At 40.1% G+C, this 15017-nt stretch overlaps 1 protein-coding gene across 3 annotated transcripts in view; it reads left to right on the top strand.

Moving 5' to 3' along the window:
- Nucleotides 1-5049, top strand: part of RDX (radixin) — a 39268-nt gene extending 34219 nt beyond the window's left edge. For all 3 annotated transcript variants that reach the window (XM_051608470.1, XM_051608552.1, XM_051608386.1), the window contains exons 12-14: nt 569-661; nt 1475-1717; nt 2687-5049. In XM_051608470.1, the coding sequence (XP_051464430.1) occupies nt 569-661; nt 1475-1717; nt 2687-2851 (501 nt within the window). In that variant the 3' untranslated portion in view covers nt 2852-5049. The remainder of the gene's footprint in view (nt 1-568; nt 662-1474; nt 1718-2686) is intronic.
- Nucleotides 5050-15017: the final 9968 nt, after the last annotated feature.

Below are 15017 nucleotides of genomic sequence, written 5' to 3'. Positions count from 1 at the left end.
GAACTGGTGACTGGGGTTTTTTGTTTGTTTGGTTTTCTTGTTGTGGGTATCTTTTCCCTCTGTTTCCAGCATTAACAGTATCTTCTGACATTGTGTGCTAGACTACTTCTAATTCAAGATTTCTGCATAATAACTGAGAAAATAGAAGAAATTTTCAACTATAAAAGCAGCTTTTGATCTTCTGTAAACTTAACACACAATTGTGAAGGCAAGATTTATCTTAACAGTGCTGAGATTATGATCCAAAATTATAATTTTATTGGTGGAACCATAAAATTGCATTAAACTGAGACAGCCCCAAATAGTAATTTGTAACTACTGCTGGCTTTTTCCCAGTTAGCTTTGGAAGTGCAGAAGAAAACCACTGTTTTTCTCGACTTGTTTCCATCAGGCAAGAGTACTGATTCATTCCCTCTGTCATGTATGCTTAAAATTTCTTTATTTAGCAGATGGGTGGTAACTAACTCTTTTCAAGTCAGATCACAGCAAAAGCTCTGCTTTCTTCCACTGCAGAGCGAAAAGGATATCAAATTAAAACTTCTACTTAGTTTTTTTTTGTCTCTTTCAGGCAGCAGAACTTGCTGAATTCACTGCCAAGATTGCACTTCTAGAGGAGGCCAAGAAAAAGAAAGAAGAGGAAGCCTCAGAATGGCAGCACAAAGTAATGAACTCGGGCAATGTGAAGTCAGAACTCCAAAGAAACTAAGGGACATGAGTGTGGAAGTCCCACTGGAATTCTGTCCATGGGATTGAAACTTTTCCTTAGGCTTCAGAGAAGCCTTTCTTAAAGGTCTTTGCTCTCCAGTCTAGTGAAGCCAACCTATACTTCTATTTAATTTTTTAATGTTAAATAGTCATAAAGTGGGATAGGAGTTCTCATCACAAAGGTATGGTCAAAGATTTTTAAATGGCTTCATTGCATATGGTGATGAAATAGATTGGAGCTTTGTATTGGAAAAGAAAACACATGTATAAAAGCATGAGTGGTGGTGAAAAGATGAACCAGAACAATAACAAATGCACATCAAATGAACTGGACAGTAGTTTAAAGCAAAACAGTATTTTGAACAAATTTGTAATTAGCTATGGCATGTGAATAATAATTGTGTGCAGAGGTTCAGAAGGTGATTGAACAAGTTATTTTAAGTTGAATATGAAATGCAAAGACATCACCTTTGATTTAGGAAGTCCCTGAGCCTCAAATTTTAGGAGTGTAGGAAAGTTGGAAAGGAATCATTGTAACTGCCCTGTTCTCTCACTCTTCTGTTGTCTATTTCTGGAAATGGCTAGACTTGAGTACAGCTGGTTTTGAGTAATACATTTTTTTTTACCCTGTATTCCTATTTGACCATTTTAAACTAGTTGTGTCATTTATAAAGGACAGTTTTCATATGTCTGAGAACTTACCAAATCTTGAATTTTCTGACTATTCAGAAATCATTAGAAGATGCTAAGTACTGTTTACTGTATTTAGGCTTTTGCAGCCCAAGAGGACTTGGAGAAGACCAAAGAAGAACTGAAATCTGTGATGTCTGCTCCTCCTCCACCTCCTCCCCCACCAGTTATTCCTCCAACAGAGAATGAACATGATGAACATGATGAGAACAATGCTGAAGCCAGTGCAGAACTCTCTTCTGATGGTGTCATGAATCACAGGAGTGAGGAAGAACGGGTAACAGAAACACAGAAAAATGAACGTGTTAAGAAACAGCTCCAGGTAATGAAGATTCATAGTTGTAGCAACAGAATTCAGGCTTTGGGTTTTCATTCTTTGTTCAAAATCTCATTGGAATTAAGGTGTGCCAAGGAAACAGCCTTTTTCTCATTAATAGGTTTATTATTAATTTACCAACCGGTATTATTTATAGTGTTCTAGAACTGGAATAGTTAGAAAGACTGGATGTAAGATTGTGCTTTATAGCTTAAGAGTGTTAGTTTGTTGTCATATTGCCCAGTAAACATTTCTAGTAATTACATTGAATGTTAAAATGTAATGCTTTCCTTTCTCAATACTGAAATTCATTAAGTGGTATGAACAGATACTAGTCTAATAGTATTTGTGTTTATTTGCAGTCATTCACAAATGTTATACGTGCAAAAAACTGATTTATGTCCATTTTGCATTATCCTTATTTCTCTGAAACAGAGAATTTCCTCTTAGACTAGTCTTACCCCTCCAAATATTATAATCTGTGTTAGTGGTAGCCCTTTACCTTGTCATGAAATGTCTATTTGGAAAGGAAATCAAAGAAATGAAAAACTGCTTCTTTTTCTGGCAGCAGTATCTTAGTTGTGTGTGTGCAATATCCTTTCTGCTTGGCCGATCACTGAACAGGACCAGGGAGTTAAACAAGAGTTCTCTGTAGTCAAGCGGAAATTGGAGACTAAGGTCATTCTCCTGCTTTCCTGCTGGTCCCTTTCTTCTTGGGTGTTATAGTAGGAGGCCTCTTTTTTTTAATCTGGTGCCTACTCTTATGTAAGGAAAGAATCCTATGCTTTCCTTCTCCTTCCCTCTTCAGACTTTCTGATAGACCTGACAACTTGGGTTACTGAACAGCAAAACAAGCATTTCATAGGATGGCATTCGAGAAATCCTTATCCAGGCTGCAGAGTAGTTGTTATCAGAAATTCCAGAATCATTAAAAGATTAGTCAAAACACTTAAACACAAATATTTTATTCAACAGGCTTTAAGTTCTGAGTTGGCTCAAGCCAGAGATGAAACCAAGAAAACACAAAATGATGTCCTTCACGCTGAGAATGTTAAAGCAGGCCGTGATAAGTACAAGACTCTCCGACAAATCCGACAAGGCAATACAAAGCAGCGTATTGATGAGTTTGAAGCAATGTGAGAGCTGTTCTTTTGCATATATGTTCCTCGTAAAGCTGAACCACCAACAGAGAAAAAAGCAGGCCTTTGCAGATTTGATGGATTGCACCCCACTTTGCCAAAGCACTTAATACCAGTTTGACTACAGTGGCTAGAAGACAAATTTAGGGGAAGCTATTCAACAGCAAGGCAGTCTGTCATCCCTAGGATTTTCTGGGGGAGGGTGTGGAGAACAATAACAGGATTTTTCCCCATCGTGTTTTCAGTTTCACTGTTTCATATTTTTTTCCTTGGAAACTGATGTGAAGTATATTATGAGTGACAAGTGTACCTTAAACATTAAGAAGTAGAAGGAAAAATGGATCCAAACCTAAACTGGATAAGTACTATTTCAGTATGAAGTTTGAAATTACTTTTTCCAATGTAGCTACATCATTAAGAGTTTGATATTGTTGACTTTCAGTTTGTTGGGTTTTTTTTCCTCCCAAGTGAAATTCTTTGGTGTTTCATGTCCTGTCATCATTGATGGTTTTCTTTGCCTACCTGTTCACAAAGGTCTGGATGGCAGGTGGTAGTTCCAGGGAACATTTTTAAATGGAACACTACCTGTGGGCAGCATGTGGCTGCTGATAGGCTTGAATAATTATTGCTTTTCCTAGGTGATTCTTTTAGATGTGCAAAATGTTCTAATGCAGCAAAAGGAAAAAAAATGCAAAGCTTGATTGTGCTATTTGCTTGTAATTATTTTATTTGCAGTAGGGAGACCTGGACCTTTCTGGCAAGGGAGCATATGAAAACATCAGTCCCAGGGAGGGGACAGTATCCTACCTCACTACTATATACATGATGACTGGTCCTTCAAACACCATGAAAAAACCCCTGTCTAAATTGCCTGTGATGACACAGTGATACCATAGAATGCTAGGAGCCCTTACTCCTAGGATTTTATTTTACTTTAAGGTGGATTTATAGTGCTAAATACTGTCTAGCTGCCTTCTGTTGAGCTGAAATTGTAAAAGCATCTTGTGAGTTTTAAAGCTGTAACCTGTCACTGGTAAACTATCTTCTGGGAGGGGTGCAGAATGCGCGTGTGAGTTAGTCTGCTTTGGGGTTCCAAGATACAAAATGAAAGTTCGTGGAGTTGCAGTAAAAGTTTTTGTAGCTTCGGTTTTCAGGGAAGCTAGAATTGTAATTGTCTCATCTGATGTCAGATCATTGTTGTTACTAGTCCTTTCCCTCTTGAAAGGAGACCTGCTTTTTTTGGAAGTTTGCTCAGAAATTGAACTTCAGAAATAACCTCACAGGTAATGTGGACTGCAGTTATTCCTTCTGTTATAGCACCATAGCAAATATCTACAGTGGAAAAACCCTGCTTTCTCTGAGGATGGTTCAGCTCTTTTCTGTTTGATATTATGCACTCATAAATTTACACTTCTCTATTAAAATTTGCCATTTTATTAAACATTTTTTTTCATGCACAATAGGTTTAAATTTCTTTTGAACAGTCCAACTAAATTTATTTTTTTGCGGAGTTAAAGGTTGGCTACGTGGGGTGACATCATGAAAATAAAGATACATTAATATATTTTTGGTTTGTGGGGCTAAACATATCTGGTTGACCTTGAAGACTGATGTGCAGATGGTGTGCACGTGCTTCAAAATGCTGCTTGGTGGAAGTTGGTGTTTCTACTTGCAGTGCATTGTAAGAACAGTTGTTGTTTCACAGGCTTCATACACTGAAGGTTAAGCAAATTTCTGCAATCTTTGAATAGTTTGCCATAGCAGGTGAAATACTGTGCTTCCAGTGAGTTTCCATTTTTCCCTGGAAAGTGTGCACCAACACTGATGCATCAGTTTCAGTGTTTGGAAAAAATACCAGTAAAGTTTGCTGTTCATAAATCTACAATATATAGAGTAGGGCTAAATGGATTAGATCCATTTATAAAGCTGTGTGATTTTTTTTTTTTTCTAAACAACCAGGAAAAACCATTTGTAATACAGATTTTCACAATGAACAAAGTGGTAATAGCTGCTGTCACCAGCAGTTGGGAACACTTACTGGTGCAGAAATACTAAGAATACATTTAATTATTACTTGGTGAAGTAATTTTCCACATGCTTTTTCCTTTAGCATCATGTTTTGTGTTGTATAATTAAGCTACAGTTACATCTACTATTTTGGATAACATTCATTGGTTAACAATAAAGAGATACAGTTAATTTCTCTGAGGTCCTTTGTTGTTATTTAATGCACTTTTTTCTGACAGCTTTTCTAAATGCCCCATAATACCTTTTTTCAAGAGCAATGTACAATTTTTTTGTCATCTTTTGTTTCTCACTCTGGTCAAAATGAAATTTAAAGAAAAAAATTTCAAATTGTATCCCTAGAGAATGGTTCTCTGTTTAAGGAATTGCCACAAACAGTTGGGAGGAAGCACTGGTGATTGTCAATTCAAAACAGGATGTGAATCATCAGAGCAAATTGGCTTTCTTGAGGACAGAGGGTAGTTTGGCCACATAAGAGTCCTATGGGTAATGTAAGAACTTTCAATCACTGCCTACATATAGCCCCAGGTTAAGTGAAATTTAGTTAACAGGTCAGTATCTTGAGCATTGAGAAACCTCAATGTGTTTTTCATACTGTGCTTTATAGTTGTCAGTGCTGCCAAATACATGCATGGCTATATGCTTCAGCTAATGGCAAGGTTATGGGCTTTGTCACTTGCCTGATGCACTTGGAGATGGCAGGAACAGTCCCACATAAATAGGTAAACAAATGAGTCTGCTAAGCAGCTCTCACTAAATCAGCCCTCCTCTCAGGTGACATTCTATTCTATCTTGTATTTGTTTGGCCTCACACTCAACACAAGCACATGACCCGTTCTGTTACTCTGTGTGGCAGAATTGCTGTGATGAATTAAAATGTGTACTTGGTACTTCCCACTGTGCATATCTAGTTTTGTGCTTCTCTTTTATTGGAGCCCCTCCTGCTGAAGCAGTAGATTTGAGGCTTCTCATTTGTTAGCTTCTGCATAGGTATGTAACTTCAGAACACTGTGCTTGAAAAGGGAGGTAAGTGCTTCAAAAGAATTTTTTTTTTTAATATGCTCTTGAGGTGAAGAGAAAAGGATACAAAATAGTGCCACTATTTGCAGCCAAACTAGTACAATCCCCCAGAATGCCTTGATGTGACAGAAGATATTCTGTCTTCTTGAAGGAGTCCCTTCTGCGTGTCAAACCCTGCATTTTCTGTTGGTGGTGCTCTTTGAGTATGTTTCTTGTACACTCTTTTGTCCAAAACAGAACAAAATACACACCTGCCTTTTAAAATCCAGTTTGGAAAGTGTTACTGGGCTTTTGCATCTTTCTTAAAAACATGTTCTTTGGGCCTGTTCAAGTTACCTGCTTAAGCACCTCTGAGGAAAAAGAGGTTTGTTCTAAATATTTTAAATTTCTGAGGGGAATGTACCTCAAGTATGTTTTATTAATTTTTTTAAGATACACAGTCTAAAATAATTAATTAAAGGTTTTGCTTTTGAAAAGGATCTCTCCTGTGTAAGCATTTTCACACATGGATAGTCTAGAAAGTCATGTCCCCAAGACATCAGATTAATTTCAAGAATTGAGGGTTTTAACAGAGATGATGAGGTTGTTGATGCTATTGTTCAAAAATATACTTTCTGTGTAAAAATATCAGCATCAGAAAATTGAATGCTGCCTTACGAAAGAGCAAAGTTCACTTAGCAATAGAAGTTGCCTCATAAACATAATGCAGTGTATCTTGGCTGGGTGATCAGATTTTCCTGGAAAATGCAGTAAGTGTCAGTGGATCAGCATACCAACTGTGGTCATTTCTTTGTCCTCCTCAGAGCATGCTTGTGCTTAGGAATGGAGAGGACCTGCCTCCCAGCTGAGATGCAGAGCTGGCTGCTCAGCTGACTGGGAGGCTAGGAGATGGTTCTGGCTGGTGGCCATGGGTGCCTGCCAGGCAGCATGTCCCCCTGCTCCTAGGCAGGCCATGCAGCACCTTTCCTCCACAACCAGGTGGTCTGCAAGCATGGGAGTTTTTCCCAGTTACGGGACCCAGTCAGCAGCAAGGAGCAGCTCATGGCTGGAAAGGATGGTCTAACAGTAAAGAGGTAGAGGACAATAGGGAGAGAAAAAAAACAACCCTACAAAACCTTGTGCTGAGCTAGAATCCTTAAGTAGGCTTCACTTGTGTAGAGGCCTGCTTTTCAGTCTACTGCTACTACAGCATCCAAAATTCAACAGGTGTGACCAATAATTTGTTTAGAAAATTCAACAGCTGGTTTATTTGAGGGAACTGCACTTTTTATTTCAGAGCTGGGCCCAAATCTATGGATACAGGCCAATTACCTGATTTTTGTTGATTTGTGGAGTCTATCACTTGTGTTCATAGTTTCACAGAATGGCTTAGGCTGGAAGGGACCTTAAACATCATCTAACTCCAACTCCCCTGTATGGAGGGACACCTCTCACTAGGGCAGGTTGCTCAGAGCCCCATCCAGCCTGGCCTTGAACACTTCCAAGAAGGCAGCATCCACAGCCTCCTTGGGCAACCTGTGCCAGCATCTCACCACCCTCACACTAAAGAATTTCTTCCTAATAGCTGATCTAAATCTCCCTTCTTCCAGTTCAAAGCCATTACCCCTCACCCTATCACTACACCCTTATGAGTGTAGGCCCCCTTCAAGTACTGGAAGGCTGCTATAAGAACTACCCAGATGGAGCCTTCTCTTCTCCACTTTGCTGTTTGCATGATTCTGAGTTGATATATTGCTCTTTTGGGACACAGTTCGATTAACTTTGACTTGTTTCAATTTTTCTCCCTTCACTGTGCAGAGATTGCTGACATCAAATGTATGTGTTTCATTGAACATGAACAAAGCGGACTTGCCAAAGCCCAAAACCCCTGCCCACCCTGCAAAGCCCCAATCCCAAACCCTCACATTTCTTCACGAGAAGAGACCACAACATTTCGAGCAGCGCACACAGTACTCTAGATATGCAGGAAGAGAGAGATTATGCCCACATAGCTCATAGTTTTGGGAAAGTCAAAGTTAGCAAAGGGAAATGGAGCATTTGGAATTGCTAGGATTCCATTGGGTGTTTATACTGGCTTCAGTAAATAATGTGTCAGTGTTTCTATTCACAGCAGTGGGCTTTAGGCAGCAGAAGTGAGAGGAGATGGAAATGCACATCAAAGGAGGCAGCCTGGTCAGTGCAAATATTCCTAATGCGCATGTGTTTAAGAGTTACTGTTCTCTGTGCTCTGGATAAGTGGATCAGGTGAAAAGAGATTGAGCTCAGAGGCAGGACAATTGCATTGCTCTTTTTTGCTTCTTTGAGGGTTGGTGGCTTGTTTTGTTTTCTTTTAAATAGGTGAGGATTTGCCATTCTCTGTATAATTAGAGGAAGGATTTTAGAAAGCCTGCTGCCCAGCATTGAAAAGCCTTGGAGTTCTTAAGGCTACGTGTACCCAGACTGGCTTCTGTGTTATAGTGCTGAATTTCTGTATAAGACATCCTCTTAAGTCTGATACTTTCTCCTTAGAGTCCTTCTGCCTTACCAAGATCAGAGCTGGGAACCTGCACAGTTCTAGCTGCCCCGGTGCTTGTTCAGCAACGCGAAACCTGTGTGTGCCCAAGTGAAACAGTAATCGTGTGACAGGCTCCCTGAGCACACATGCTGGGCTCTGCAGGATCTCGTATCAAGTCTAGGGCTCCCTGTGGCCTCAGCTTTCACACTTCTTAATCACCCTTGATTTCTTCATTACACTTGATACAGTACTTAACTTCTTAATCTAGAATTTCAACGATGTGCTACCAAACTGAGCTTCCAGTAAATGACTGACTACTCTGTCAAATGTTTTCTTAAAATACATTATACTGATGAGTTGAAATAGTCCAGCTTTATTTTTATTTAAGCAGCACTTCTGATTAATTAATAATATCTATGAATATGTTAATTGCAGTCATGTTGCCAGAGGGTGATTCATTTGCATCGGGGTTGAAGCTGAAAACTTTTCTTCCAGGTGCACTTTGATCTTCAAAAAAGTAAGTTGAGAATGTGTAGGTAACATCCAGAATGCACAGACCAGGCTGTTCTGCCACCACCTTTATTGTTGGGAGTAAGTTCATTTACCTTTCTTCAGTGGGCAAATTCAGAGTTCAGGGGCTTGGGACAGGACAGCAAACTTGTTCACACACCAAAAAAATTTCTAAAAATGATAAATCTTTGTATCACTAATCTGCACTTCTGCTGTATATTATTCTCTTTCATAGTTATTCTTGAGTTTAATTCACAATTCTTGGATCTTTTCTCTTGGCTCAGTGTTTCAGGCATCTGCCTTGCTGCTCAGTGCCAGTTGTACTTCTCTGTACTATTTGAAAACACAGCTCTTCCTCTTTCTTCTTTTGCATTTGGGGTCTTACAGTGTTGTTTTCAACAAAGCCTGCTAACTCATCATATTTAAACTTAGAACTATTACTGCTGCTCTTGGAACAATCTCTGGATTGATTTTTTATTTTCTCTTATCAGGCATGCCTGGTATATGCTACCTCATAGAAGAAATATCTGTAATGACTATTTAATAATTGCTAGGAGCATTCTGGAGAACAGAAAATGTCAGAAAATAAGTATATTAATGCATGTAGAAAACCAGGGAAGATCTGAATCACAGTGTTTATACCCACAAAGGTAAACGTTGGGCCTAGCCCTAGTCACATGTACAAGGGAGCATGTGGGAGAGAAGTTCTTTGCTTTCGTTGTGTGGCTTCTTTGGCTGGCTGGACTATGCAAGAGAAAACACTGAAACAGGATGGTTTCACCTGCTTGAGCAGTGGAGCAGTTGGGCACAACTGCATGGTGCTGTCACTTTTCTGCACAACAGTTGTCCTGGATATGAAATTATTGACTTCTTCCTGTGGATCCTTATTTAAAAGTTATGGTTATATTCCTGCCTGGCTCCAGACCTCAGCTGCAGACTCACCCTGGTGAAAACTGAAATCTCTTGAGCATAAGCATGGGTATCTTTGAGGAGTTATCCATCCATCTGCACTGACTTTGAGAAGCAGGGGCAGGTGTGAGGGAAAAGATCTCTTACCTGTCTCCATTCATTTATCTGTGGAGCTATGATAATAAATTCTGGAGAACCTTCTTTCTAGCAGTGGCTTCTATATGATTTGGGTAACCCTTTTCATACTTATTTCATCCTGTCTTTGAACTGGTTCTTACTTCTCACTCCCCTTGCTTTACTGCTGTTATATATATATATATATATAAATAAACAAAAAATATTATATATATATATATATATATTTGTCCTCGCTAGTGTCATGCCATTTATTTAATCTGAAAAACAGGTTTTGGTTTAGATCACTGAGAGCTTTAATACAATGCAATGACTTTGTTTCAGTATGAGGATCCAAATTAAGGGAAGGAAGATATTGGTTGCATAATTATTAAAGACATAGTGGGGAAAAAAAGTTTAAGCTCTAAGATTTACCAAAATAAATACATTGCATTAGCTGACTAGTTAGACTACAGGATGAAAAGAGGCAGGCAGGTATGTATGACAAGGCAGAGTTTTTCTCAAACTAAATTGATAGTAGCAAAGTACTTCAGTAAAATTCAGCAGGCTTTTTATTTATTTACTGACATTTCCTAGTTTCTTCAGAGACCTCTGGAGGAGAAAATAGCATGTATTTCTTTCTTCACTCATATTTCCTTTAGTTACTTGTGTTGTGGCTTATTCTGTCATTTTAAGAATTGAAAAAGCCCTTTTCCTCCTCAGTGATTTTGTAAAATCGTGTTTTGCCTCTGACACTGCAACTGGCTTTGCAGTCTGGAGCTTAAAGGATGAAACTGTTTTCTGAGGGAAAGGCAGTATAATTTCTGTTTAACTGAGCTGGACCATTTACATGCATATATATACATACACACATACATGTAAAAATAATGTATCTATAGGATGGTTGAACTGTGGATTTCTAATACAGATGCCTTTCCAATACAAGGTATCAGGCCTTGTAATGGCTGTATTGAAGTGAAATATATGTTGCTATTTATTTTTGTATAGACTTTGATCTTGAATGGCTTTAGAAATCAAGCTTTTTAAAACAGGTTTTAAAAAATTGTTTTTACAATACTACAGCATGCAGAGTGAGTATGGCTCAGTTTTGCCTTTGATATCAAAATTGGACCTATATGTCTGTGTGTTTGTTTTTATTCTCCTGCAAAAGCCACTTGTTTCTGGGGATCTCTCAGTATCAGGTCTCATTTCACTGCTTTTGGTGGCACCATCCTAGTCTACAGTTCCACTCACTGCCAGAAGCCTGTTTCTCCTCCTCACTCCTGGCCACGAATCACCATCAGACTTTTAAAACATCTTATCCACACATCTTATTTGCTTATGCTCAAGCCCTGAAAGTGCCCACTGACTTTCTGTGCCAGAAAATTATTTGTGTGGGAGACAGGCTGTGGTATAAAATTTGCTGTGATTTTCCCATGTGATGTGCTGTAGCTGCACCTGTAAACATAAAAAAATGCTATTGAGGGCTTCTTACTTTTGAGTAGCAACTCATTCTCTATGCTTGTTGAATGACAAAGAGAATCTGGTCATTAAGTCTTTTTCCTGGTTCCTCCTTAATAAAATTCTGATTTTATTAAGTGTTTCTCTAAAACAGTCAGAATGAGAGGTTCACAATATCGGAAGGCTGAATTTAAAATACTGAGTATTACTTGAGTATTCATGATGAAATGTATTTACAGAAGTCACTCTCTAAAAGAAAAACATCTTTCAAGCCACCTAAACAATGAATTTTCATAAAAATCCACATGGAAAATACAATTTTTTGAAAGGTATCTTCACCCAAGTAAATTTGACTTATTGTAAAGATTTCCACCAGAGAACTTCAGTAGAGAAATATATTTGAGAGAGATTCTTCATGCTGTCCTCACCTTTTCTCCAAAAGGCTTGTGCAAGGCAACCAACTGAATAAACTAAACCCCAGAGCTTATAGAGCAAATTACATGTGTGCTGTGCTCAAAAGAAGAGGTGTCTGAAATGATAATTGGCTGTGATTGAATGTTCTACTAATACGTCCTCTATCAGGTGTATCATCTGGTGTATCTAATCACAAGGCATCTTAATTCAGCCACCACTGGGAGCAGTTTTAACACAGACTTCCCTGCATCACACTCTGCTGTGGTTTGTGTCACCTGCATTAGCTAGTTAGTCCTTTAAAACTACTCCCTGGGTGGATTTTAAATTGGGTTCTTTATCATGCCAACATTTTCCGTCAAAACTGTGCTGGTGTATGGAAGAATTTGACTCTGGCACAGAAGAGTTGTGAAAGAGAGCTGGACCTGCTCTTCAAGCTGAGAGTCAGTGAAGACAGGGTCTGGGTATCCTTGGGGGCCTTGGCCACAAGAACCACCTGTTTCTTAAGTCATTCCTTACTGGTGCTCCCTCATACTGCTGATACCTTGAACAGAGTTTAGTTGGGAATCAAATTCAGGAATGTGATACTTTTCCCGATAGTTACAGTGAGTGAAGGGTGGGTCTTATGATGTTGCTGCATAATTCTATTTATTGTTTTTGTTTAGTATCCTTTTGCTAAATCAATTTGATCTCTCTGTGTCTTTCTGTGCAGGTTACAAAAGTACGATCTCTTGCAGCCCTTAGGATAGGAACAAGGTAAAGCTCAGCAGAAGACCTGGGGTCTGCCAAGGCCTGCTCATGTAAACCTGGACAGTTTACAGCGCTTTAAATTAGGTGCTGCCTGGTCTGTGAAGAGTTTTCTGGAAGGACCAGGAAGTGCTGTTACAACATTTCATTAACGTTTGGTTCTCTCATGGTCTCTAAATCTTTCCTTTGTTGTCTTTTCCCAGGAGAAAATGAGCTTTTTGAAGTATTTAAGCTGTTAATCTTCCTAGAAAAAAAAAACACAACAAACAAACCAGGAAATAATATTAATATGTTAATCTTTAACATGTAATGGGACATGTTAGAGTGAACAGTGATGTGACCCTGCAAAGTGCTTGGAGATCTTGTTGGCTTTGCCCACAAAATGTTGCAATGTGGGAAGTCTTTCTGTCCAGCCTGGGTCAAGTGAAATCAGAGTAGCTACTTTCCAAGTTTTATTGGTTTTCTACGTGATTTCTAAGAGCCTTGATGATACATTAACAGTGTCAGGTAATTTTCTAATGTAAAACTCTGGATCTCATATGTCTGTACATACGTTTCCAGTGTAAGCACCTGTTGCTATTTGCCTTTTTGTACCCTGTGAGGATGTGCACACTGTGTATACCTACCTGCCTCGAGTCGCGCACCCTGCACAAAAGCCTGAATAAATGGGGTTTAATCCAAAGCATCACCATTCATTTGATGATCAGTGTTGCTTATTGCTGGACTGTACAATTTTATTTTTTTTTAAATTTCTTTGAGGGGTTTAATTCATTTTGTGGCAGCAATCCAAAGTGGAGTTTCCAGGTTTTGTTCTGTGGTCAGACAAGTCATGGGAGGCTGGGTTTGCAAATAATGGATCACTCCTGCGGGAAAAGATGGGAGCTGGCAATTAAGGTCATTGAGTAGATGGACAACTGAATGATTCCCAGATTCAGCTAGCATCCCCTGGGAATACACCGAACCTTGGAAACACCTGTGCTTCTTGCAGTGCCTTCCTGCACTATGGCCTCCTGCCTTGGGAACTGTGCAGGTAGGTCCCCTAGAGGACTTAGATCTGAAACGCTGGCTCTCAAAACATGTGTAGTAGATCATGAGCTGATAACTGCCTGGCAGGGGAAGTGCCTCGGTGCCCTGCAAGCTGCTGTTGACCCAGGATGCTGCTTCAGTGCTCACATCTGTGCCTCCTGCAGGCAACTGCTGCCAGCCATGGGGAACAGCCCTGCCAACTGAGGCATGCAGGGGCTTCATGCAGTGAGCCCTCTCTCCTGGCAGGGCTTGGGGCCATGTCCCCCAGCCCTCGGGACTGCAGATGGGCAGGGTGGGCTGTGGGTCATGGCCAGCCTCCTGCTGAAACCCCTGCAGAGCCTGGGGGCTGCACAGTATTTGGCAGTGGGTTGCACCAGGACACAACCAGTTCAAGCAAGCCCCTGGCTCAGCTCTCGGAGGTGAAAGTTTGGTTCAGGCTCCCTAGAAGAACACAAAATCCAGATCTGTGAAATTTCAGGGGTTCTTGGTACATCTGGGCCAGCACCTTGGGACTGGCTTGCTCAGCACTAAGATGATTATTTTAAAATCATTTCTGCAGCCTCTTTCTCTGTGTTACCTGTATGGGAGGTTAGAGATGTTCCTGGTGCTCATGAGAACCAAGGTGTGGTGGCCTCCATTAAGTTTCTCTCTAGCCAGATTTTAAAGTGTTTCTGCAGTAACTGCCACTTGAAGAAGTGTTTACTTCAGGTTTCTAACAGAAAAAGGTAGTAAGAGCCTGTCGTGCAGATACATCTTCTGTACAATTGCAAAATGTTCCTGAGGATTTGATTTACTGCTGTGCTACCTTTAGAATGCTTTGTGACTTCTCTTGTTGGTGATGAAGTTCTCTGGTGGATGTCCTGCAGAGGGGGAATTGTGCAAGATGAAGGGTGGTGTGTCTTAGCAGATAGATTTAAAAATAGAAACAGGAACCAGAGGGATTTGGATGTAATGAAAACTTTCTCACTGCTGATGGTAGCTTTGTTTAAAAGGTAGCTGCTCTGATGCAGTTGTGACAGACCAGATCGGCTGCTCATTGGCTGGAAGGTGCGTGTTGGTGGCTGGCAGAGGCTGGTCTGGGAAGAGGTGGCAGATCCCTGCCAGTGGCTGCTGCAGCTCCCAGGCCAGGGACAGGGCCTCCTCTGCTGCAGCAGCTGCTTTGTGTAAGCCTTGATGGCTGAAAATTGTCACAGTGTTCCATGCATGCTGACAGCTGTGCCTGTGGGAAGACCACAGGAGGTTTCTCAGTCATCCTGAGAGTGAGTCAGGATTTTACCCCGGTGAGGATGATGATAGTGATGTTGAAATAGCAGATTGGTATTTACCCATAGGTAGAGGTCTGTCTGAAGTGTTGTAGCAGAGTTGTATGATGAAAAATGCTCTCCATGCCTGTCAACACCTGGCATGAAAGAGCAGTGTATGGTCTGGAAGGTAGAAGGCAACTTGATCA

Source organism: Apus apus, chromosome 1 (genome assembly GCF_020740795.1).
Source record: "Apus apus isolate bApuApu2 chromosome 1, bApuApu2.pri.cur, whole genome shotgun sequence".
In the NCBI taxonomy this organism is placed as follows: Eukaryota; Metazoa; Chordata; class Aves; order Apodiformes; family Apodidae; genus Apus; species Apus apus.
The sequence above is the reverse complement of the archived record's forward strand: the minus strand, read 5'-3'. Positions and strand labels throughout refer to the sequence as shown.